The sequence below is a fragment of the Centropristis striata genome, chromosome 10 (assembly GCF_030273125.1).
Source record: "Centropristis striata isolate RG_2023a ecotype Rhode Island chromosome 10, C.striata_1.0, whole genome shotgun sequence".
In the NCBI taxonomy this organism is placed as follows: domain Eukaryota; kingdom Metazoa; phylum Chordata; class Actinopteri; order Perciformes; family Serranidae; genus Centropristis; species Centropristis striata.
In genome coordinates this window covers 12261314-12286284 of record NC_081526.1, presented here as the reverse complement: position 1 = coordinate 12286284, position 24971 = coordinate 12261314, and the positions used below count along the sequence as shown (strand labels likewise).

Sequence of the window (24971 nt, the reverse complement as noted above, 5' to 3'; positions counted from 1 at the left end):
TTATTGATGCACTGGCTACACTGCTGTTTCGTTCAATTACAGTACAATCCATATAAAACACAAAATTAAAAACCAGAACAGGATATAAAAGGCAAAAATTTATTCAGTCTTTTAAGGGAGCAACAGACAGCTCATTTATTTCTAAAATCAATTTGTGAACCATAAACATCTCCTTGTGTGAACACATTGCGTTTATTCAGTAGGAGGGGGGGGGTATGAAGTAGAACAAGACGACGAGTCTTTTCTTGGATCGCAGTGGAATAAGAGATCAATAAAACATCTGTAATTACACAGCTGTGTTGATTACTAATCAGAAATTCACATTAAAAACGAGACATGATTCCCTTTTTAAAATTGGCAGCCTTAGAAAAGACAGTGGACCACAAATGGCCTGCAGAAACACATGCAGTGGTGTCACCATACCAGTCAAATCCCCGACTCACGGACTACGAGAGACGAGCAGATCAATATGAAAGGAGGAACAGCCTTGTCAAGTCGTTTAAAAGTTAGCACATCAAAAGGACAAAGACCCACTGAAACACCCAAAGGACAGTCTCACTCCTAAGACCCCAGCCCACTTCAAGTATTCCCTCCAGCGCTTGCATCACTTCAAGTATTCCCGCCGTGGACAAACCTTCAATTTCACCACCACTTCTTAGGTTTACAACAAAAGCTATGATATAAGTGCACTCAAAATTCAGCTATACATAGAAAAATAATAACAATAAGTAGCAGTAATAGTTATAACAATCACTTTACATTTCATTTTATACACAACCGTGACATTAAATCACTTTATACCGTGGCATCACATTCCCCGCCCCCTGAGTGTAATGTTCAAGTTTAACCTTCTGTAGCTACGGACACGCAAACAGGACCAGCAACCTTTGTTTGGTTATTTAAATAACATTATCGATCATTGACGACCGCAATGATTAGTATCAGAGTAATTATGCCTTTCCACAGACCGTTGTGCTTGTGTGTGACGGATGCATTATGTACAAGCTGCTGATCGATCATGTGCCTCTGGCTGCAGCGTGCTCGCTGGTGTCGGACGCTCACAGCCTTCATCCTGGAAAAGAAATAAGAAACAGACATGGTAAACAAAATCAATGCACAACACGTGATCACATTCACAGCTCCTTCTGCAGGAGGTTCGAGGAGTGATGGTAAATACAAGCTACAAACAATTACATTACAGGTTTCACAATGACCCGGTTTATACTTGGCTTAAAAATGGGCAATCAGATGACAAGTGGACAGATGCAGTGTTGCCAACTCCTCAGTCAGGAAAGTAGCTATTGGCTGTCCTAGAAGTGGCTAGAAGTCGGTAAATGACATCATTGCCCAATTTGCATAATTTATCTTGTGTCTGTAATTGTAATGGACGCTGTAGGAGAGAGGAATAACGTTGTGGGAAAGACAAAAAGCGAGTAAAAAAACCCTAAATATGTTTAGAACTACAAATGCAATGTCTTCTGTCACAATTCCAACCCTCCTACTTTATCCGACTTGAGGACCGGCAAAAGTGACCCAAAAGAGACACCGACTGTAAGCCAGCCAGCGGCGACTTCCATTTGATTCATTTGCAGACTGGACACAGAGGGATTAACACCTCCTCCTCTGGCTGCAGCTGGGAGAGACTGCTGCGCGAGGACTGTGCCACTTGTGAGTGCTTTGGGACAAGGGAGGAGCCGCCGGCAGCACCCACTGCTCGTTAAGAAGAGTAAGAACGAGTCTCCAAAAATCTCCAGTAACACCCGAAACAGTCGATAGATTTGTCGCTAGTCGTTCTTTTGGAAAATAATCGTTAGGGGGGTCTGAAAAGTTGCTAAATATAGTGACAAAATTGCTAAGTTTAAGGCAACACAGAACAGATGAGACACATCATCATTTACACCGTGTGTATTATGTATCTCCACGAGTGTCCAGCTGACCACAGGTATTCGGTTTTCTCACCATCTACACCACTTCCACTAGAAGGTTGAATTGCCCTGCACACTTTATACATTTATTACGTCGGACAACAACACCGATCCAACTGCATCGATGCAATGCCCAAACATTGATGCATATCGCCGGCTTTAATATACACTTTTGTTTTTACAATCTCCCTGTTTTGTTTAGAGAAGTAAATAATAAGATAATTGAAAGATCATCACAGGCTCTTTAAATTAACCCATAAAAAACGTTTGCACTTAAATGCAATGTGGCAATCACAATGCGTCTTGGACCCTGTTTACATTTGTATTTGGCACTGAGCACTTGTGATCTGATCACTCAAGATACATTTTAGAACCAGGAGTAAAGGGGGTCTTTACCCACCTCAGCCTCGCTGCTAGAGCCGAGCCTCCAGCTGCCTCAAGAACCGGCAGCGATGCAGCTCCGGCATTTGTACAACTTGGGGTCATGGGTGCGGATGTGGTTCCGTACATTCCTCAGTCGAAAGAACGTCTTACTGCAGAGCTACACAGCAGAGAGGGAAAACGAAGGGTTAACAGCATATACATGAACAGAAGAGGACAACAGAAGCTTTGAGGTATTCTGACGAAACAAATTAGACACAGAAGTTTGCTCTCTTGCTGAAAGTCAATGGAGAAGACTGATACGACTGTCAGTTCTATATGATAAATATGATGCTACTGCTGGTTAGCTTAGCTTAGCACAAATACTGGGGACAGGGGGAAAGAGCTAGCATAGCTCTGTCTGAAGGTCACAATATCCACCTAGCAGCATCTCTAAAGATGTCTCATTGGCTCAATCCATAAAAAGAATAAATTGGAACAAAGTGCAACTTTATAGAGTTTGGTGGCCACTGTGCTGTTGCCAGGCAACCAGTGGAGACTCAAGATCCAGGCTGTTTTCAGTTCTTGTTCAGTAAATACATATGAAAATGGAACCATACATGACAGCTATATGAAGGTCTTTTCTACTTGATAATTCAAACTATTTCTATAGTCCAAATCTGTTTTTATCTTTTTTTACAAAAAATGTTTCATCTCCAGTATAAATGTAAATACTAAAGTCAAGGGCAAGTACCTCATAATTTTACAGCACTTGAGTAAATGCATTAGCACACAGAGAATCATAAGCTTGCACTTTTATAACCAGTCAACAACGAGACCACCCAGTTCACCAAGAAGAGGCGTTCACACCTTGCATCAAACTACATGATTTGATTTTACTTTAAATCACATGGTTTATTGCTGGGTGGAAATAAAATCTGCAGGTTTTTGGTGGTCCAGGTTATGGATTTTGATCCCCAGCTTGTTAGGGTTTAGGAGAGCCGGTACTTACCAGACATGGCCAGTGCTTTCCCTCGATGTGCCTGAGGCGATGCATGATTAGAGCGTCGCAGTTCTTGTAGGAAGCCGAGCACTGCATGCAGGTATGAGGTGCCTTTGGAGCTTTGGGTACTTGACTACGAGGCCCTCGGAGCTGCTTTAGCCTTGCCCGGCGTACGGAATCCAGCATGACACAGCTCCTCGGAGGGAGTTTTTCTTGCTGCTGGAGTCGAGGAAAAAGATGGGAAAAGGCAATTATGGAGAAGTTATATGGCAGCAGGTAGAAGGTGACATTATCCACTTTCTACAGTGCCCCCCTTTACTGCCCTTCCCCTGGATGCTTTATCTTTTATTTATTTATTTAGAAGAAGAAGATTACTTTATTAATCCCACAATGGGGAAATTCAACCTCTGCATTTAACCCATCCTTTTTTACACACAAGTGAACACACCATGCAAGGAGCAGTGGGCAGCACATTACTGCAATTTATTTATAAATCGCCGTTGTCATCATAAATCACCACCCGGCCCTTCATTTACCTTTGGCTTGGTCTTTGTCGCCTTTGACCTGGCAGATTTGGCCAGGTGATGAGTGCTGTTCTGGGAGTTTGGCCTGGGTTTCTGGACCTTGCTCACGCTCCTCCCCTCCCTCTCCTTCTTCACCACAGGCAGAGCGGGTGGCCCTCTGGCCCTCAGTGCCCTGTGCGGGGACTCCTCCGCTCCAAATTTCTGCCCAACTTGTGACACGGAGCGCGTCAAGCAGATATCCACGCTCTCCTCCTCTTTCTTCAGTCCTGATATCGGCACCCCTGCTGGCCGGCAGAAGCTGAACAGAAAGCCAGAGTCCAGTAATTTGATGGGGGGCTTGCTCTGGCGCTTGCCTAGGTCTGGTGATGGAGGATCATGGAAAGGCCCGCCAATTGCTACAGGATCTGCTGGCTCTTCCTTGATGACTTTGTACAGAGGATGGTTGTAGATGGGTGGCGGAGGTGCGTGATCTGAAAACTGGAGCCCATCAGGTTCATTTACCTTCATTCTCAGTCTAGAGTCCATGACCTTCCTCCCCTCCTCCCTGGGGTTACACTTCGTCTTCTCAACCTCCCTCGTGGAGCCACGCCTAGGCTTTGCCTTTGTTGCTGGTCGGCCGCTGTTGTAACGCAGCGTTTTGACCGTCTCTACAGTGATCTTATTTCTGGCCTGTGTCCTGTGTGAAGGTGGAGATTTGTGAGGTGTATGGCCACAGCGATTATTCGATGAAAGAGGGAAACCTGAGATAGAGCATTCAGATGGTTCTGTTTTGATCACAACTGTTTTTCTCGCTAGAGTTTTGTTGGTGTTGTGTCGCCGAGGCTGCTTGGCAGGAAGGTGGGAACTGTCACCATTCCTCACTGACCGCCTGAGTTCCCTCCCCCCGAAAGGAGACCTGGATGCAGGCTGGAACATGTCCGGTAACACACCTTGACTTCTCATGCTCCTGTCACTTGGGGGAACATGTCGCGGGCCGGTCTTTGGCCTCTTTGGTGTCATCTGCTGAGCGCTGACTGGCCCCACAGGCTTCGTCTTTGCTGACTTGTTGAGAAGGCGAGTGTTAACGGGGTTACAGAGGGGAAGCGACAGTGTCACGGCCCCAAATGGTAGCACTGGGGAGGTAGGGCGGGGTTTCCTGCGCTTTGTCAGTGAATAGTTGTTAGCCTTCAGCTTCCTCAGTCGCTTCTTCTGTCTCCAGCCAATCAGATCCTCTGGTCTGGGGAGGAGGGCGGTCCTCTGTAACCCAAGGACATTCATGAGCTTGTACTTCTCCTGTGCTCTGGCATAATCCTGTTCATCCTCTCCAACCTCCTCTACCTCCTGCTTTATCCTCACAGGGCTGCACCCAGTAATCTTTGGAACCCTTGATATGGAGTTGCGGGAGAGCTGGGTGATAGAGTGAGGTTTTCTGTTTCGTCGAGGGCTCTCTGGCCTAGGTAGCAATCTCTGAACCTCCTTGGCAGCCCCAGGAGTGGAGCGGAGAAGACGAGTGTTCGAAGGCGATATGCGCGAGTAGTTCTGTGACTGTGGGGTGGCGATAGTGTGTCGAGGTGTCGTAGCTTTCTTCGAAGAGGGAGATTTGAAGTCCATGAGCTTCATCCTGTGTGAGGGGCTCAGAGGGAGACCGTTATGGACTGGGGCTTTCGGTGTCCTGCGCAAGTTGCGCCTCGGACTCACTTCTAGAGACTCATCGGACGCATCCAGCATTAGACTGAAGCTGTCGTTCATACTGGAGTCTAAATCCAAAACCCTTTTCCTTTTGCTTTCTCTGTGATGGCGGTGGCGCTCCTGACCCGCACCAGCACAGGCTGAGGTAAAGTCCTTGCCAGGATGCAGTTTCTGCTCCTGTTCTTTCATGAGAGCGGAGCAGGCTTCCACTGCAGGCCACATGCCCAGGTGGCGGGCCATGGCGATGACTTCAGGTAGGTCCTCCTGGCGAACACACAGGGTGGAGGAGTAGGAGAAATCCAGCAGAGAGAGAAGGCTGTCCTCACTAAAACCTGAGAGCAAAACAAGGAGCATTTAATTAGATATGCTGAACCCTGGTCAATCAGTGAGTGAGATGAAAGTGACTGAGTAAACAGAGGATCAGAGAGGCAGCAGACAGTGTGGGGGCAAAGTGTAAACATGGTGGTGGAGACAATATAACAACCGCTTTAATCAGGGCCACTTCTGCTCCTATCTGACGACAGACATCAAAGACATACGTAAATGAGAAGACAAGACTACGGCTGTGTTCAACTTCAGGCTCTAGATGCTCCCAAGTCCGAATTTCCAGATCAAATACGTCACAACAATCTGACAAGACGGACACAAAAGATTTCTGACATGCAGCTGAGAAATACAGCCTTCTTTTTGCCAGAATGCCCAATGTATCATCTGCAGCTCTCAGTTTCATATAAGCCATATATGATGAATGATAATGAGAAATGAACTGTGTCAACTTAGGTCAGGAATTGTCATGTGACAGCGTATGTAGAAAATCTTTACATTCAGGCAGTCAGCAGTAGCTCATGTGAGCTACCACTGCATGAGCTCAATAATAAAAAACTGTTTGTACTATCCTCATCACAGGACATCACAGCAACATTGTTGATTATAATTACAGCATCTTTCTCATTGTTTTTGTGTCAATAAGTCAATATATTTCAATACCAAGTCATTATTTTTGAGATAATGCACCATTATTTTGAAATACTTACAAATACTTATTTTGAGAGCTTTTCTGTTATTTTGAGATACTGAGTCATTGGCCTCAACACATCAGGGGTGTTTTTCGCCTGATTAATAATTCAGACGTCAATATATTTTTTTAATTTTTTGTTTCTGTCGTGAGTACTTTCACAAAGACATATTACGCAACAAAAAAGCAATGTAATTCTTTTCTTTTTTTAAGGAATAGGTTAGATTTTTTCGGAGCTTTTGCATCTTGAAAAAATTAATCACTTTAAACTTAATAAAAGCAGGTCGTATCAGATTGACTCCCTTAGTTCTTACCTTTCACAATAAAAGCCCTTGACACATAAAATGTGTAAATGCTTACCAGAGGGAACTCAAATTCACTCAGAGCATTTTGCTAAAAGGAAACACAATAAAATTGCTTAGAGTAGCTTAGGCTCTCCAACAACTACCTCAGACGGACTACGAGATGCTGCTTGCTTACGAATGATATTGAACAAATATTCAATAACATTTGATTTTTTTGTCATTTTTCGTCTCACCCCTGGTGTGTAAAAGGCCTTCAGAAGTTATTTTTAAGATACCAACTAATTATTTCAGGAGAGTTCCTTTTAATGACTTAAAGGATCTTCTTTTTCCATCACCAGGCTAAGTTTTAATTTAATATAATTTCATTGGCAAAAACGTGTTCCCGTAATAATCAACCATTCTGGAGGTTAATACATACGGGTTAGTATTTTAAGGTACAGTAATGAAAATAACCTGGCGATGAGATGAGAAATTATGGTGGAGAACTTTAGTTTATTTCATCATTTTTGGGACATCTGGGGACAAAGTTCAGGCTCAGTCGGGTCTGACACTGAAACAGACTTCAGACAGTCAGTCTGGGCTTTAATCTTACCAGTGAGATCTATGTCTGCTTTCTTGTTCGAGTCCAATTCTGTGAAGATTTCCTGGAAGTGATCGCTGACGGCCGCCAGGACAGCTTTGTGGGCAGAGTAGGATCGCCCGTTGGTCCGCAGGGTAATGTCACAGAAAAGTCCCGCCTCCCGCTGACTCCTCAGCTTGCTCAGCATGTCAGCGCTGTGTGACACCATCGTCTTTGTGACACATCCTCTGTCACCCAGCTCCTGAGAGGCAAAGTCAGCCAGACAGAAGCAGATAGAGGAATCATTTTAGGAATACAATGCGTGTGTGAAAGCAGGAGATAGTTAAACGTGTGAGAGCAGGATTGAGTGAGAATGAGAGTGAGAAAGTGTGGATTAAAATGTGCGAGGGATGAGGCACTGATACAAAACTAGAGGAGATGGAAGGTTTTTTTGGAAGAACTTGAACTGAAACGTATATTATACCTCTGTTTTCTTGGTGCGCTGGCTCTGACACTCTGGGCAGCTCAGGACCAGATCTCTGATCTCGAAGTACATTTCTGTGAAAAAAGATACAGATGGTAATGAGTCAAAGTGCCAGCAAAAGTGGCTTTTGCCGTTGATGAAAGCCACAAGCTGAAATGTATTGTCTCAAAAATGAGAAAAGCCTAACAGCTGTCATACATGTGTGAGTGGGTTTCTTGATCTTTGATTGATTCAATCACTTGTGTGGGCTTGACAGGAAGGGTCAACACTGAGACAATGGCAACCAATTATTTGCTTATGGTTGCCACCAAAAAAAAACAGGGACAGCAAACAGTAGAACGTGCCGTTTCTTCAGCTATATGCAAGAGAGGATTCAGCTGTCTAAGCAGAATACAGTCAGATTGGAGGTCATCTCTGAAAGTAAGGATGATGTCATATGTCACTAAAGGGACCCACAAACCAGGGCTTCAAGGGTTTATGGATCTGGGGTTGGATTAAGCACAGGAAAACAAAAACATTTGAAAGGGAGAGAACAGATGAACACACAACCAGTGAACCAGTGCTGGATTCTTTTTTGTGGGATCTATAAAAGAAACATGAAAATAGCTGCACTATTGGTAGCCTAATTCAATTTTGCATGGTTGCTGTAATAAAGCTTTTATTCTATGATGTATCTTAATGAGTAAAATTATGAAAGGGGGTAAAATGACACACTATATGCACTTTTTGTTTACAAAAACTTAGTGTAAAGCCCTGGTATTGCTGTTCCAAATGACCCTAGACTTCCTAGCAATAAGAAATGAATAAAGAGAGTTGGTTTACAGAGTCAGGGCCCACATGCCGGCTTATAAATTCACATGACAGGCAAGCAGTGAAGTTCATACCTTCCCACCAGTAGTTTTCAGCCACGCACTTGTAGGTCTCCTCCAGGGTGAGGTGCCTCTGGCCGAGCCGCCGCCGGTGAAAGGTAGACACGGCCTCATGTCTCCGGTCCTCGTCCAAAACCTCCCGGTAGTTGATGAAACCCTTCTCCAGCTTCTTGCGGTACATCAGCCCGTCTATCATCTCGAAGTTGGGCGACCACTGTGCGGGAAGTCCACGCCCTTTCGAGTTCCCGGCTGTCTCCATCTCCCCGGCTCGCTCTCGGTCTCCATCCGACCAGGGTTTGGACGGACAAAACGTCTCTGCTTTTGCGTAATGAGCATTGGTGTGGGTGCAATCGCCGGCCATTTTTTATTCCGGTTTTTCTACTCTGATGTTAAAATGTAACTTTGTCCAGGCTGAGAGGGACCACAGCTGCGTCCCCTCTTAAGTAATCAGTCCTGTGAGCCAAACTTTACCCACTTTACCGACCTGAAACACGTGGATACGGTGACAGCAGACAACAGACCACCGACCGAACAATAAGTCCACACAAAACACTCTGACACGCTGCTAATAGTTTGACATATCCAAGTGGACGGCTACAAATTAGCCAATTTGCTAAAATGAACAGCAACGTCTCTCATTATGGCTTGTTTTTCTCAGCTAAAGAAGAAAGCAGCATTTCACTGGAGGGTCCTGCTTTGTACCCTAGCTGTCAGTGAGGGCATCACTTCTCACTGCCCAAACAGTTGTGGCTGTATAATGTAGTATAATATAGTTCCACTTTCTGTTCAGGAAGCATCCAGTCATATTTATACACAATGTTGCTGTCTCTAACGCTACGCAGCATCAATATATATTATTTTTCTTCTTTACTGTCCATCCGAGTGTGGATAATAAATGCAGCCAGGAGAGTATCGCGCCAACAACGCCGAGCCAAGTGATGTAAAGTCACCAGTTTCTCAGCGACCACGTAAATAGGCAATCACCGCAAACCGCTCACCAGCAGCCCGTCTCCCATCTATCTATCTCAGGGGTCGGGAGTGGCCTCCGGCGGCTGGATGACGGCGGGCAGCCTCACCTCTGGCGTTAACTTGAGATTTCTTTTCGCCAACTCGAGTCGGAAGCAACATGATGACGCAGCTATCAGCTCAGCATCGCCACTTGAAACGACCTAAAAGCGAGGTTGTCTCCGCGATCAGCCCCAAATGTTGCAAATCACCGCCGAGTCCCCCTCAAAAGCGGCCCAACAAGCTCCTGCCACACACCCGACTTAGTTCATACCGCTCTCGGTGCCGTAAAGCCAGTCTGGCGGCCAAATAGTCCAATTTTTTAAACTCGTAACCTTCTTGTTTGTTGCTAATCAGCAGCCTAACGGAGCCAAGTATTCCCCGCCTTAACACAAAGGCTATTAGCAGAAGCTTTAAAGAGAACCTGCCAGACGGCTTGTGGTTGGCTAACAAAGCTGCCACTCAAATTAGTTTTCCTCCACTTGCAGCATGGTAGGTTGTTCGCACACGATGCCAGTAGTATTTGCTTTACTTGCTCAAACACGATACACCCAGTGTATTTTCCTCACTTCTGCCATACAGACAACATTAAATTAATGTTTTATAATTTTTATTTTCTTGTATTGACCTGATATTATTTTGCTCTAAATAAAAATCATCAAATGATTCCAGATTTTAATCCTAGCTGTCACTATCATCTTAATGTCAGTTACAACAATTGACACAACACTATTAGCCTACTATTATTCTACAATCAGTTTCAGAAAACTATTAACACAAAATCTATCATGGAGTGTATTCTGGAATAGCCTACCTGACATGCCTACATCACCCTTCAAAGGAACAGTTTGGGATTATATGAACTTCATATTTTAATTTTATTTATTCAACAGTGGCTCTAACACATACAAGCATTCTTATTAAACAAATAAAGACATCACAACACCTTACTCATAAAACACTGTTATTGCGTAAGCCAATCTTGTGTTGGCTCTTAAAAATATACCTACGTAAACATACCTAACATACAACAGAAAATAAAAATATCTGTATTCATCCAGTTGCCTATGTCAACAGCAAAACAGTGTTCAACACTAAATTTCAATCATTGCATTAAAAAAAAAGGTTATTATTGAGTACTGCTGTCAAACAGTCAAACAGTGCCACAAAGCAGTGGCAACGTACAAAAGATTAGACAAATAGAAATGAGAAATAAAAATGTGCAATGCAGTATTTGAAATGATCAGGAGCAACATTGACTTTCATTTTATTAATTGACTATGCTACATGTTTGTCAATACAAATGAAGTTAAACTTTACAGTAAGTTCTATGTTCAGATTAAATTATTCATTCAAGATAAAGAGATCACTGTGATGACACTTCACTGCAACTGTTTTATCTTGTATTGACTCCCAAGTTTGTTTTTAAATCAAGACAGGGAACCGTGTAGTATACAGTCCCTTGTTTACACTATAAATATAAAATGCAGAAAGCTAAAATATTCTGGAAGGTATATAACATTAAAACACAATACACAAAGTTTATGCTTCTAAACAGACAACCATTATTTCTCTTTTCGTAATCCTAAAATAAGTAGAAAGGTCTGCAACACATGCTGCATGGATTCATTAATCTGTACTCGAGCTGTCATGATATCAGAACTCATGATAACAATATTTTTCCAATATCTATAGAAAATTTGGGAAGTCAGTCAAAGGAATATTCAGTTTTGTTTATTGTGTGTTTTTCTCTATCTTGGCAAATTAATAACACTTAAAATATGAGCAGGGAGGAGAGTGTCTGTAACCATAAATACACAATAAAGCATGAATGATCATAATTTCAATGGCTCTGGATTATTTACACAAAATTATTTGTACCAGTTTTGTAAATATCACTATTTTCATCACAGATAAAAAAATGTCACTAATCTGTACACCTAGTTATATGCAATGAAATGGCAATTCATATGAGATTAGCTAGGTCAGATTAAGTGTTTTGCAGCATTTTGTGTTTAAAAGCAAGAATTTAGTGCATCTGTTTGAGCCAAGGCCATCATAAAATACTGTGAAACATTCAGGGTTGCAGTCCAAGACCAAGATGTCACGTTCTCTGTATCCTGGGGTCGGGGGTCAGAGGTTCTAATAACCTCAGAGACAAGTCAGTTTTATTTATTATATAGCACCAAAAATAACAGTAGTTATCTCATGACACTTTTCATATAGAGCACTCTTTAATTTACAGAGGCCCAACAAGCATTGGGCAAATAGTTGCAAAGAAAAACTCCCATAGTACTCCCCTAATAGAAGAAAGCTCAAAAAGAACTCGGCTCTAGGTGGGCGGCCATCTGCCTCCACTGGTTGGAGTAGTTTACATTCTACAAACTATGTCCTTCATAGTGGATTGAAATCTAAAAATAATATATTTTTTATAAGACCGTTTAGTCAATAATAATGTGAATAACAATAACAAAAAATGAGACATCTTGTTGGTCTACAGTTAAAATCGTCTGACCTCAGATTAAAATAAAAAACTACATTAAAAATCCTGAGTCCTAAATACATCAAGACATAGCCATTAATCATCTCAGCATTCATTCCAATCAGTTTAGGTTGAATACAGCTTTTTAAGAGTAAAATTCCAGCCCTGTCATGGTACCTAAGCCACAGATTTCAAGCCTCTCAACACATTTATCATAACATCTACCGGAATCAATGTATATTTTACCAGTTTATATAAACTTCATTATGTTTGGAATATGGTTTTATTTAGTGATTGCTGATTTCCAAAGGATCAACAAAGGACTTATCGTGCTTGGCTCATGCGGTTTGAGATGCCAGGAGATAAGTAGTGTTTTCAAATTCAAACAGTCTTCTAACCTTGATAATATAATGGGTAAAAAATGAATGATTTTTCAAAGTTTTCAAGACTTTGTATAAACCCTATTAATACAACAAACCATTATTGATCAGTTTCATAACAGAAAATTACACTTTACTTATCTTTCAGCTGCTTGTAGTTACTGAGTCACGACTCACCCCACAGCTATGTACTTTAAACCACTTAAACAGGCACTGGATGTGAAATTTCCTTTATTAGACAAGAAAAATACTTGAAATTTTGAGCTTTTCATTCAATCTGCTGGCCCAGTCTTCAGCAAATTAAAAATCAGGTTCTATATTCAAAGCTCTTTCAAGGCAGTAAACCTTGGGGTGCTTTGTGTTTTTTTTTCTTCAGGTTTTGAATGCAGTTTAACCATCACATTTCCTTAATAAAAAAGTGAGATAAAATCTTCATCTTCAGCCCTATAGCGCACCTAAATGTCAAACAAGTCAAATAGAATACAATTATCTGTTCACCGTATAATACAAAAACACGACTAAAATAAGCATTTATTCAAAGGACACCTACTGCAATGCAGTTTGTTTTATAACACAGTGCGTTATTTGAGGTTAAAGCTTCATCTAGTCAAACCAAGTACAGACAATATCAACACACACACAATGCTGCTGCACCTGTTACAGCCTTAGCGGTTTTGTACTAAAGCTTCTTATCCTGTCACCCTCCACTGTATGTACTCTTTAATGATATCATAGCACCACACTGTTCCCGGTAGACGTTAAGTCTGGGTGCTGTTGGTCTTTGATGGGAGCTCACTGGTCTTGGGCCGCTTGGGCTCTGGAGGCTGGCACACTGGATCAGTGGGAGGAGAAGGGCGTTCTGCAGAAACACAAGTGAAGAGATCAGTGACAGAAGGGTAACACATGATGGCATGATTCACTCTAGACTCACTATCAGGTCAATATGCATGGTGAAATACACTGACCAGTTAATGCCCAAGTAATGAAAATGTTGAAGAAAGGGTACAACAGTTAGTCAAGTTTTTTTGTTTCATTACATTTACAGAATAATTCCCCCTAACTACAATTACTGGGTCTTATTTTCATACTTTTGGTCATTCTTCTTATCATTAATAATTATTTTGTATTCACCAAGTTACCTCTAATCTATGAACATTGTTATAGCACAAAAAATAAGTCAGACTGGGCAAGAAACATAACTGAAATAAGACATACAGCAGACCTACAAGTGTTGAATTGTTCAAATATTGCAAGGCACAACAATAGCACAATATTTTCAACAGGATCCGTAATCGTACCCTTAAATAGATCAGGACATGACAGTCAGGTCCTGACGGGCTACTGAGTGTTTTTTTTAGTGCCACTTGCATAAAAAAATGATTCCAAGAAGCTTAAGTGAGGAATATAGATGTTAAATTTGGGGAACAACAACGTTGGATATCCTGTGCTGAGGTTTGCGCCTTAGTATCATCAGAAATAAAACACATTGGATTGGCATCCCTAATCATAATAAAAACTTAAAACCTGGTTGTCAATAAAGATGGAGGGATTTTCCATCAGCTTAATACTTTAAATCACATTTTTGTTGTGATCTTTGCAACATGCAGGACAACAGCCAAAGTAGTTGCCCTTACTAACCATGTTTGGCCTTCTCAGTGGAGGAGGGGGTGCGGAAGAGTGAACTGACAGCTGGAGATCGGAGGGTAACGGGAGTCAGAGACACTCTCCTGTAAACAAGCATAAAAGCTGAAATGGTAAACAGGCTTCAAGCAGACAGAAAACACAAAATATGACAAGAAATGACTCCTTTACGCTGAACAAAGTTAATCACTGTTCCTCCTCATTTATCATCTCTTTTGTTCTTCTGATTCAGTTGTTGCCAACTAGTAAAACTAGCCAAGGCAAACGTTCCAAGTTACAGATACGAGGGCAAATACAAAAGCTTGTGCAGACCTGCCATTGTCTACACGCAGTCTGTCAGAGTGATTATTATTTTATAGTCAGTGGGGGGTCCAACGGATCCCTCATACCAGACTGGGCTTTGTTCTCACTGCTAATACTGCGCACATGTAAACAGACAAAAACACCATCAAGCTCATCACAGCTATTTATACTCTCCTTGCATTTTAAAAAAATGTATTAAAGGGGCATCTTGCTTACTTCAAAGAACTCAATGCTGTCTTTTGTTTAGGACTCATCTGTAAACTGGATCTTTAGATATAATCAGCTTACTTTAATCATCAGGGGAAGGGAGCTGGATGCACAGTCCTGTGTGGCTACTACCTCAGTCACAACACATTTGAATAGTTCAAGTATTTTCATAAATTAACATATGCTCTCTACTCTTGTATGAGGCAGCACCTGTATGCTTCACACTGTCTACAGTACGTCTAAACAGAGTGGATGAGAACATTTGGAAAGGTCTCGCTGGTATAGAAACTAAATAACATTTATCTTTGACTGATTACTTACTAACTTCACAGCTCTCCTGTGTTACCTCAGTGATTGGTTCACCACACTGGCTTACTGTCTAATTTAGGATCAAATTCAGAATCCTCCACCATATATCAGTAACTACACAAGAATAAAGAGATAGCTCTGTTTTTTATTTCAGGTTAACTGTGAAAATATTCTTAATATAGAATACACTTGAGCTGCTGCCCCCGTCGACAGCAGGTCATTACTTCGCTTCTATGCTGGTAAACCTGGCTGCTTCTCAGAACTGTGGTTGTGCCGACCGCCATCTACTGCAGGTAAGACACTGACTACAGATAAGTACCTCATACAACCTCACTACAAAATAAACCAGACCTATCCCTTTAAGACTCAAGTTGACAGAGCTTTTGCTGTCCTAGTTATCAGCCTCCCTCTGGAGGTCGGATCGGAAAATACGGTCATGCGTTTTACATTTTGTCTCATTAAAAATATTTACAGGCAAAGGGATTTTATTGACTTATATGATTCCTATTTATTCTGAAATAGTTGCTTATCATTTCAAATGTTTTGCAATTGTGAAACACTCTGTAAGTGCAGCATAAATAAAGACTTACCTACTTACCAATAATTATGTAAACTGTATAAATATGAATTCAATTAAACCAAATAAATTATTTTAGAGTATGGACTAATTTAGAAGGGTAAGTAACACACCATCAAACAGTAAACACAAAAAAATTGATGATATGCACTAGTGCTTAAACTATGAATTGATTGTCAGTAAATTAGTTACAACTAATGCTATAATCAATACATCTTTCAGGTCAGTTATCAGATACAAATGTCAGGTATTGTAATTCCAGGTTCTCAATGTAGATTTAAGATTAAAAGAATGTTTTCTAGGTAATTATAATGTGTTATTCTCATTATTTTCTAATATATTACAGATTAAATGATGATAAATGATCAATAACATAGAAATCAATTAGTTGCAACCCTATGGCACACACACACACCTTCCCTCACGTGAACTGAAAAGCCTTCCTGCCAACACTCAAGGCAAAGCTCACTTTCATCGATATATAATAATAAATAAATAACTTGCCTGTTCCTCACTCTGACAAAATCAAACATATTTAAAAAATAATTATATTTTTGCATTTACCTTGGAGTGGGCCCTTTTGGAGTGGTTGTACCCTTAGGAGTAGTGGACCCGGCATTATTAGCACTGTTGAGGGCTTTTGGGGTGGAGGGGGTCAGGGGGGCGGTGCGTGGCTGGGTTTTGGAGGAGTTGGTTGGGGTGAGAGGGGTGACGCGGGGCTGGGGAGTAGAGGGTGCGCTTGTGCTCGCAGATGTTGGGGTCTGAGGTGCTGAAGGAGTTGTAGTTTTAGGTGTCGAGGGCTTCCCCCAGCCCTGCAGGGTATTGAGGGTGATCCTTCGCGGCTGAGGTTTAGATTTGGCACTCGGGGTGTTCTTCTTCTCCTCTGGAGGGGTGACGGCAGGAACATCTTTGCCCAGGCTGGTTTGAGATGTGGGAGTTGGTGCTGAGCTTGGCGTCTGGGTTAAAGGAGATGACGTCCTGGCCTTCTTACCCTTTTTCTCAACAACACTGCTTGGGGTAAAGACCTCCAGGGTGGGAGGCTCCTTCAGCGGAGTGCCCAGCTCCCCAGGCGAGAAGGATAGGAAGGAGCAGTAGCCGTCTGTGGAGGACACAGCCAGGAAAGAACCGTCTCGAGACCTAAAGAGGACATAAAACAAAAACATGGAAGTGGGTCTAAAACTAGAACATGAAGGAAATATTATATTTATAAGAATCCTGGTAGGTTTAAATGTACATTTAAACATTTAGTGTTTGCTGTTTTACTTCCTCTGGTCCATAAAGGCAGTAAACAGGCTCTTTCCTGGCGTTATTACAATCCAACAAGATGGGGATGAAAGGCAATATTGTATCTATACGAAGATGCCCAGTTTTAAATACTTCAAATACCAATTGATGTACTTATTTCTCAGCCAACTAGGTGGTATTGCAAATTTTCATTGTATTTTTTTTGTTTCAACAGTAAGTTACTTTTATATTTCCAAATCTACTTTGTATGAGTTGAATTGTTCAAGATACCCCTACAATAGTCTACACATGTTTGCATTCAGTTAAGTTGGATCTTGGTATAACAACTATTGTTGCTAAGGTCCAGAAGGCCAACCATAATTTCTTCCCACAAATTACAAATATTTAAAAAGGCATTTCAAGAGAGCTTCAGCTTACCATGTAAGATCGCTGAGTGTGTGGTAGTGGATGTTGGACACCAGGCCAAAAGGAAGCGTCTGCTGTGTGTCGTACAAGAAGATGGAGTCCTCAGATGCCACAGCAAACACCATGCGGTATGGCAACTGGAAGACATTGGGAAGAGTCTGAATAGAGCCATCTGTAGAGGAGAAATGGAGGAAGAATGAAGAACACATACAAGTAAGACATAGGGGGGACATAAAGAGTGAAGCCAATAAAAATGGAGGGCTTCATTATAACACTTGTGTGTCCCTTGCCTTCTTCCTTCTTAGTCCTCAGTTCAAAGTAGACAGGGCAGCAGCGTACAGCCAGTGTAGCTTTAGTTGGACACGGCAAGTGGGCGATAGGTCTAAAACACAGAGATTTGTACGTTTGTTACCATCATTAACACAGCCAACACGGATAATATGACAGCCTTTCACAATAGTTACCTCTTTAGACTCTTCCTGGAAAACACGTAGGTGGTATTTATGATGTTTTCTCCGATCTCCACACACCCGGCTGCGGTTAAAAAGGATGACAACAGAAGATGGAAATTAGTTTTTTTAAACTGGGACATAATAAGACTAAATTTAACCAGAAAAAAGCCAGATTTTGAATATGCTTTTGTTTAGGTACCTGGGGCGAGCAAGAAAGATCCATCTGGCGTGAATGAAAGGCGTCGGAAAAACGACCTCATGCTGTCATCGTGGAACATTCTGTACTGCTTGACCTGCAAAGGTAAAGAGAAATGCAGCGCTGAGTGTGTGTGTGTGTGTGTGTTACATGCCTCACTCACTTGGCAGCTGGGCAGAAAATCTCTGAAGATCTCACATAGTATGTTTAATAACTTTAAGACCAAATATATAATAAAGAGGAAAATTCAGAAGCATCATCAACATGTTTTTGTCAACAGGTGGCCTACATGGAAATATTAGTGAGAACCAAGGAAAAATTGTGGAGTAGCCTATTTTTCTACTGGTAGTTGATATTATACATGTTAGCATCAGGATTTCCATGTGCTTTGTCCTCTCTTATATTTATGGTGTCTAATGGAAGAGTGGCATTCAATATCTGACAAAATTTTAATTAACAAAAAGTTGTTAAACTCGGTGTCATCAAAAGCACAATTTCTACTGACCTCTCCCTCTGCAAGCGGCCCAGAGCTCATTTTACTGATACAGAAGGCTTTCTTCTTGGTGTGAGTGCTGTAAACACGCATCACTCTGAAGGGAAGGAAAAACAAAAACCATCTTGAGCATCAAGCTGCTGAAGCCCTGCTGTCAGTGAGCAGCTACAGTAATGGAGACAAAACATAGACAGGCCATGAGGAGTGGATCAGGATGCCTGAATCTGTTCTTCTACCTGTCACAGCTGAGCGTGGCTACATATTGTCCCAGAGGATCCCAGGTCACCCCCTGCACGTAGCTCTTATGGTCATTCAAGATGGACAGCTTCTGTCCTGAAAACAGTTGCAACCAACATAATAAGTCCAAAGCCAAACTAAGATGTACTCTCACATATTTACAGTATGTACGGCTGTGGTTTTGCACTACTTAATCAGAATTATAACAGATCAAACTAAAACTGTACGGAAGACACACAAGCCATCGATGAGTTTAACAAACCTTTGTTGATGTCCCACATAATCGCAGTGTTGTCGACAGAGCCAGACACCATGAAGTTTCCATCCCGTGTCCAGCAGATGTCATACACGTCCTCTATGTGCCCCCTAAAGACAAATCAATGGTAAGAAATATTTCTGGTATTACCATACTATTGCTACCCTTATACATTCATCAAATCAGAAATTGTAAATGGACAAAATAAGTAGATCTCCATATAGAGACCACTTAAATATAACAAATTATTAGTTATTTTGTAATTCTGAGTTGACTCATTGTCTGATCTTAGTGATTTCAGGTGCTGAGGAAGACAAGACACTGACAAGTTTTTGATACAGTACTGTGCAACAGTCGTAGGCAGGTGTGTAAAAGTGCTGTGAAATGAGATTGTTTTCAAAAATAGAAATGTTAGTTTGTTTTTATCAATTAACAAAATACAAAATGAGTGAACAGAAGAAAAATCTAAATCAAATCAATATTTGGTGTGACCAACCTTTGCCTTAAACCAGCATCAATTCTTCTAGGCATTTTTTCCACACCTGCCTAAGACGTTTGCACAGTAGTGTACAGTTTATGATTTTCAGTTTTCCAATGTTAGAAAAATTTGGCAAAGCAGACACCAGTGAGAAAATAAAATGTGCAAATTTTGCTGCAGTGGGGTTTATAGTCTGTTCTAAAATATCATCACGGTAATAGCTCATGTATTTGGTAGTTCTACAAAGAAATAATCTACCAAGAATGTGGGCTTGAAACAATGATTGGCTAACACATGAGCCTGTCTGATGACACTGAATTGCGCAAGGGCATATTTGTACCAGGGTTATGACAGGGCTCCATACTGAGCCAACTAATGGTCACATCAAAATGAATAAGAATTCTGCGTTTTTGATGCAATGCTGTTGTCAGTCAGAACCCAGTCCAAGATTATAATTAAAGGAAATGGGGTAGAAACATTGTAACACAATGGGATCGATAACTTCCAAAGCTTTGAACAGGCATTGTATACCTCAGTGTCTTGACCACAGACCAGCTCTCCTTGTTGAGTTGAGCGTCTTCTTCCTCCTGGAACACGGGCGCCTGCTCCGGCTCCTTAGAGTCGTTGAGCTTCCAAAGCAGAATTGCTGCATCTGTACCAAATAAAAACCATATGATTACTAAAGGCCACTGTATTTTAAAATTCTTGTTCTGATTAATCACTTTTACTAGGTCGAGCATACCGTCTCCTCCTGAGGCAAGCAGCTCTCCATTGGGGCTAAAGCGAACCACGTTGACAGCCTTGGTATGTCGAGCCAGATTAGATAGAAACTCTACCACTGCCTTTCCATCTGGGCTCGTGTCTACCCGCCACAGCTGCATCAAGAACAGGGGAAAAGGTTATTAAACAGAAAAAAACTACAGAAAAACAATCTAAAACTTATTTTTACTCACTAAGTATTGTGCAAATATCTGTAGTACATCTACATCTCACAAGTTATTCATTGCTAAATCATTAAACTTTACTGTAAAATATTGCAGTTTTAGGATGACCTGGCTTTAAGTTTATATGCAATTACCGTAAATTACAAATGAAATTTATAAAAATGTTAGACCTTTAATGTTGTGTTCAAAATTTTTGTCAAGTCTGTCATTGTACTAAAATGCATTTTAATCACATATAAAAAAGAACTGGCTAAATCCTGAGGATATTTATTGATATATACTTTCATCATGCGACTCCATTGTAAAATATGGCCGTCTAAGGACAACTTGGCTTTAAGTATACTGTAATTTAATTACAAATGTACCAAATAGTAAATATATAACAAAATAAATTGTAAAATCTGATTTTAGTGCCATTTGGCGAATTCTGCAAAAGACATGCTCACTCTTTCAAGGTCTTACGAAAGCCCAAATAATGTTACTTTAAATATGTCAATATGAAAATTGAAAATAATGGCATTTGATGAGAAACCGCCATTGATGTTACATGACGTTTTCTTCAACAGAAGGCATGAACCCACTTATTGCTCGCTCATTTGCCTTCACAAATGCAACCATTAAGTTTTTATGGTCAGATTCACACACAATTGTGGACAAAAGTAACATTTCCACTGCTTATGTTCATTTTCATTTCATTTATCCTTTTCTCACAGAATCATTGAGGGCAACCCTTCATTTACAATGATGTCGAGAGAGAAAACACAAAACAAAGCACAGAGAAAACACAAAACAGCACAGACAAAACACATGCAAAAACATTAAAGACGGTTACAGTGAAAGGCAGAGTTATTGGTTATCATAGTTTTAAACTGTCCCATAGTTATAATTGTGTTGAGTGAATGTTGTAAGATGTTCCGGGTAGATGCAGCAGAAAAACTGAAAGCCGTTTTTCCAAATTCAGTATTAGTCCGGGGAACATTGAGCTGTTGCACTCCTAGACAAATGCATGTACAGACATTTGCATCAGATGACCATTAAAGTAACTCATGCATTTATGCATGTACGTTTTCTTACAAAACCTTTCACTTAGTTAACCAGATCGTGTAGCTACAGTACTCACTCTGACTGTGGTGTCCACTCCAGCTGTGGCCAGCCGATGAATGCGTCCATCCGAGCTGTGCTGGAAGTCCAGACTGTACACTGGCTCCTTGTTGTGCCATGCAATCTCACACGTTACGACCTTCATTTTTTAATATCCAACACCGACCTCAGGGGGGGGAAAAATAATAAAAGTGATACTTCTGACAGTTTCAAAACGGGCTGATATTAACTAAGCACCCAACACAGACACAGCTATCTCTACATGTTGGCCAATATGGAGCGTGTGTTTGGGGCAACAGAAGAAAATTAATTGATAAAATGGCTAATTTGCAGACACTTGCAGCGAAAGCTACGACAAGCTAATAGCTTTAGCATTAAACTTAGCGGTTTTCTGGGATGCTTTGTGGCTTATGTCGCGGACAAATGACAAAACCGGCTAAAATGTGCATACGCTCCTGTTAGCTAGCATGCATATCTGCAACAAATACAGCCTCATTATATAGGTAATTATTAGAACTGAAGTTATCTGTAAGTCTGTTTTTTACCTCCTCTGTTGTCCAGCTGAAGCGGTGAGTAAATTCCCGCGTATGATTCGTTCAAAACTTCCGGTCTGATGGACTGCAGTGATTGGACGACAATCGGAAGGGGCGGGACTGTCTGTCCGCGCCACGTTCCATATCTAATATCGTCACCCTGTTAAAATACTCGCCGAACTCATTCTTTCAAGTTTTGCAGGAAACACAACTTCACCAAAAGTGTAAAATATGACATTTATGGGTCATTTCACTTAAAAAGGATGTAACAAAGGATGGCTATTGACATAGTAATAACACTGTGTGTAAATGGTGTAACTTAAGAGAAATAAATGACTTAAGCATGTTTTTGAACATGCCTTTGTGACTTAAGCAAGATATGGTAACACTTTATTTTGAAGGTGTCTATATAAGAGTCACACAAGCCTGTCAGAAACATGACATGACTAGTATCATGAGCATTAATGTTACTTCAAAGTGTCATAAATGTTCATGACACATCTCATGTCTTATGTAGACACCTTAGAGTGAAGTGTTACCAATATTATTGTCAACAATAAAACACTGATAACCTAAACTGATAACTAGACAATCTCCCTCTAGCTCTTCTTTGCTGGGTTCTTATCTGACACCTATGGATGTGGCGATTATTTTTACAGTGTGACGATATGTGTTCAATACTTTTCACCAGAGTTTCTCAATGTTTTTCAATAAAGGACCCCTCTAAAAAGAAAGAGAACATACAGGGACCCCTTCATGTGTGTCCCTTGAGATAAACTGATGTAGCCTAGCCCATTTATTACACTTCTGTAGTCTTAGTTATGTAAAGGAACAACACAAAAGAAATGTATTAGAAATATATTGGACATGTATTAAATATTATGTACTTATCCCCTGGATTTGTTACAGTAGAACATAATCAATGAACAATGAAAATGTAAATATTTTACATTGAACTATGAAGTAAAAAAATAAACAAAGAAAGAAAGATGTCATGATATTTTAGAGACATTAATGTAAAAACCTTTCAGAGATCCCATAGCAGTGCCACAGAGCCCACTTTAAGAATCACAACTTTACACTACATTTTGGTGAATTTTCTATTGTAGAACAGATTAAATATATCTTTTGAAAATGTTTAGTTATGGTTACATAGTAGAATACTGTCTCAACTAAACTTCCCATGGGAAATATTTGATTCACATATAATGAATATTAAAGCAGCTACAAAGTTTTAACTGGTTATGAAACAGTCTTAGTTTAAAACTGATGTCTGTATTTGAATTACATTAGCAAATAAGACCTTCGGCAGAAGATGGGATACTCTGAATACTTGTCAAAACCTTCGTACAGATTTAAATGTTTTATTTTTTTCTGCTGAGTGCAGGCATACGCCATAAAATGCAGACAATAACAGTGTGAAATGAATGCTCTGCAAATATGTGTTCATTTGTTATTAATAAATTGTTGTATTTTATCAGATGCAAAAAAAACAACAAAGGCACGATATTGGAATCAGCCATTGAAAAACCTGTATCAGTAAATTGACACGAATCAACTAATAAATAAATTGCTGCATTATTAAGTAACTCAGTGTATGAAGAGGTTAAAAGGAGCTCCACCTTTACCAGCTGCTGCATTAGTGATGCTTACACAATAATGAATCAATATCTATGATCCAGGGATATAATATACAGTAGTGTTCAATATAATAGCAGTCCAATGTGACTAACCAGATTAATCCAGAATTTTTTGGTATATTCTTTATGGTTACATGGCAAACAAGGTACCAGTAGGTGCAGTAGATTCTCAGAAAACCAACAAGACCCAGCATTCGTGATATGCACGCTCTTGAGGCTGTGCAATTGGCCAATTAGTTGAAAGGAGTGTGTTCAAAAATATAGCAGTGTGGCATTCAATCAATGAGGTCATCAATTTTGTGAAAAAGCAGGTGTGAATCAGGTGGCCTCTATTTAAGGATGAAGCCAGCACTTGTTGAACATGCATTTCTCTTTGAAAGCCTGAGGAAAATGGGTCGTTCAAGACATTGTTCAGAAGAACAGCGTACTTAGATTAAAAAGTTGATTGGAGAGGGGAAAACTTATAAAGAGGTGCAAACAATTATAGGCTGTTCAGCTAAAATGATCTCCAATGCTTTAAAATGGAGAGCAAAACCAGAGACACGTGGCAGAAAACGGAAGAAAACCACCAAAATGGATGGAAGAATAAGCAGAATGACAAAGGCTCAGCCAATGATCAGCTCCAGGATGATCAGAGACAGTCTGGAGTTACCTGTAAGTGGTGTGACAGTTAGAAGACGTCTGTGTGAAGCTAATCTATTTACAAGAATCCCCCACAAAGTCCCTCTGTTAAAAAAAAGGCATGTGCAGAAGAGGTTACAATTTGCCAAAGAACACATCAACTGGCCTAAAGAGAAATGGAGAAACATTTTGTGGACTGATGATAGTAAAATTGTTCTTTTTGGGTCCAAGGGCCGCAGACAGTTTGTGAGACGACCCCCCAACTCTGAATTCAAGCCACAGTACACAGTGAAGACAGTGAAGAAAGTGAAGCATCATGATATGGGCATGTTTCTCCTACTATGGTGTTGGGTCTATTTATCTCATAACAGGGATCATGGATCAGTTTGCATATGTCAAAATACTTGAAGAGGTCATGTTGCCTTATGCTGAAGAGGACATGCCCTTGAAATGGGTGTTTCAACTAGACAATGACCCCAAACACACTAGTAAACCAGCAAAATCTTGGTTCCAAACCAACAACATTGATGTTATGGAGTGGCCAGCCCAATCCCAGAACCTTAATCCAATTGAGAACTTGTGGGGTGACAACAAAAATGCTGTTTCTGAAGCAAAACCAAGAAATGTAAATGAATTGTGGAATGTTGTTAGAGAATCTTGGAGTGGAATAACAGCTGAAAGGTGCCACAAGTTGGTTGACTCCATGTCACACAGATGTGAAGCAGTTATAAAAAACTGTGGTCATAAAACTAAA

At 40.7% G+C, this 24971-nt stretch overlaps 2 protein-coding genes across 4 annotated transcripts; both read right to left on the bottom strand.

The window, feature by feature from the left end:
- Positions 1-83: 83 nt before the first annotated feature.
- si:dkey-229b18.3 (uncharacterized) lies at positions 84-10068 on the bottom strand. Of its 2 annotated transcripts, none has more exons than XM_059342886.1 (7): positions 8728-10068; positions 7844-7917; positions 7393-7621; positions 3825-5812; positions 3298-3507; positions 2326-2466; positions 84-1072 (listed from the first exon to the last, which is right to left on the bottom strand). In XM_059342886.1, exons 1-6 carry the CDS (start codon positions 9071-9073, stop codon positions 2362-2364), a joined length of 2952 nt encoding a protein of 983 aa, XP_059198869.1. In that variant the 5' UTR covers positions 9074-10068; the 3' UTR covers positions 84-1072; positions 2326-2361. The 2 variants fall into 2 exon arrangements, with proteins under 2 accessions (XP_059198869.1, XP_059198870.1); XM_059342887.1 differs by having other exon boundaries at positions 3298-3504.
- A 2725-nt stretch (positions 10069-12793) lies between these two features.
- On the bottom strand, positions 12794-22040 carry chaf1b (chromatin assembly factor 1, subunit B). 2 transcript variants are annotated; one of them, XM_059342888.1, is made up of 14 exons: positions 21969-22040; positions 21443-21589; positions 20121-20253; positions 19910-20030; positions 18907-19010; positions 18644-18740; positions 18420-18504; positions 17918-18011; positions 17731-17800; positions 17557-17648; positions 17279-17438; positions 16181-16753; positions 14218-14306; positions 12794-13438 (listed from the first exon to the last, which is right to left on the bottom strand). In XM_059342888.1, exons 2-14 carry the CDS (start codon positions 21566-21568, stop codon positions 13338-13340), a joined length of 1845 nt encoding a protein of 614 aa, XP_059198871.1. In that variant the 5' UTR covers positions 21569-21589; positions 21969-22040; the 3' UTR covers positions 12794-13337. The 2 variants fall into 2 exon arrangements, with proteins under 2 accessions (XP_059198871.1, XP_059198872.1); XM_059342889.1 differs by having other exon boundaries at positions 21443-21585; positions 21970-22003.
- Between the last annotated feature and the right edge of the window lie 2931 nt (positions 22041-24971).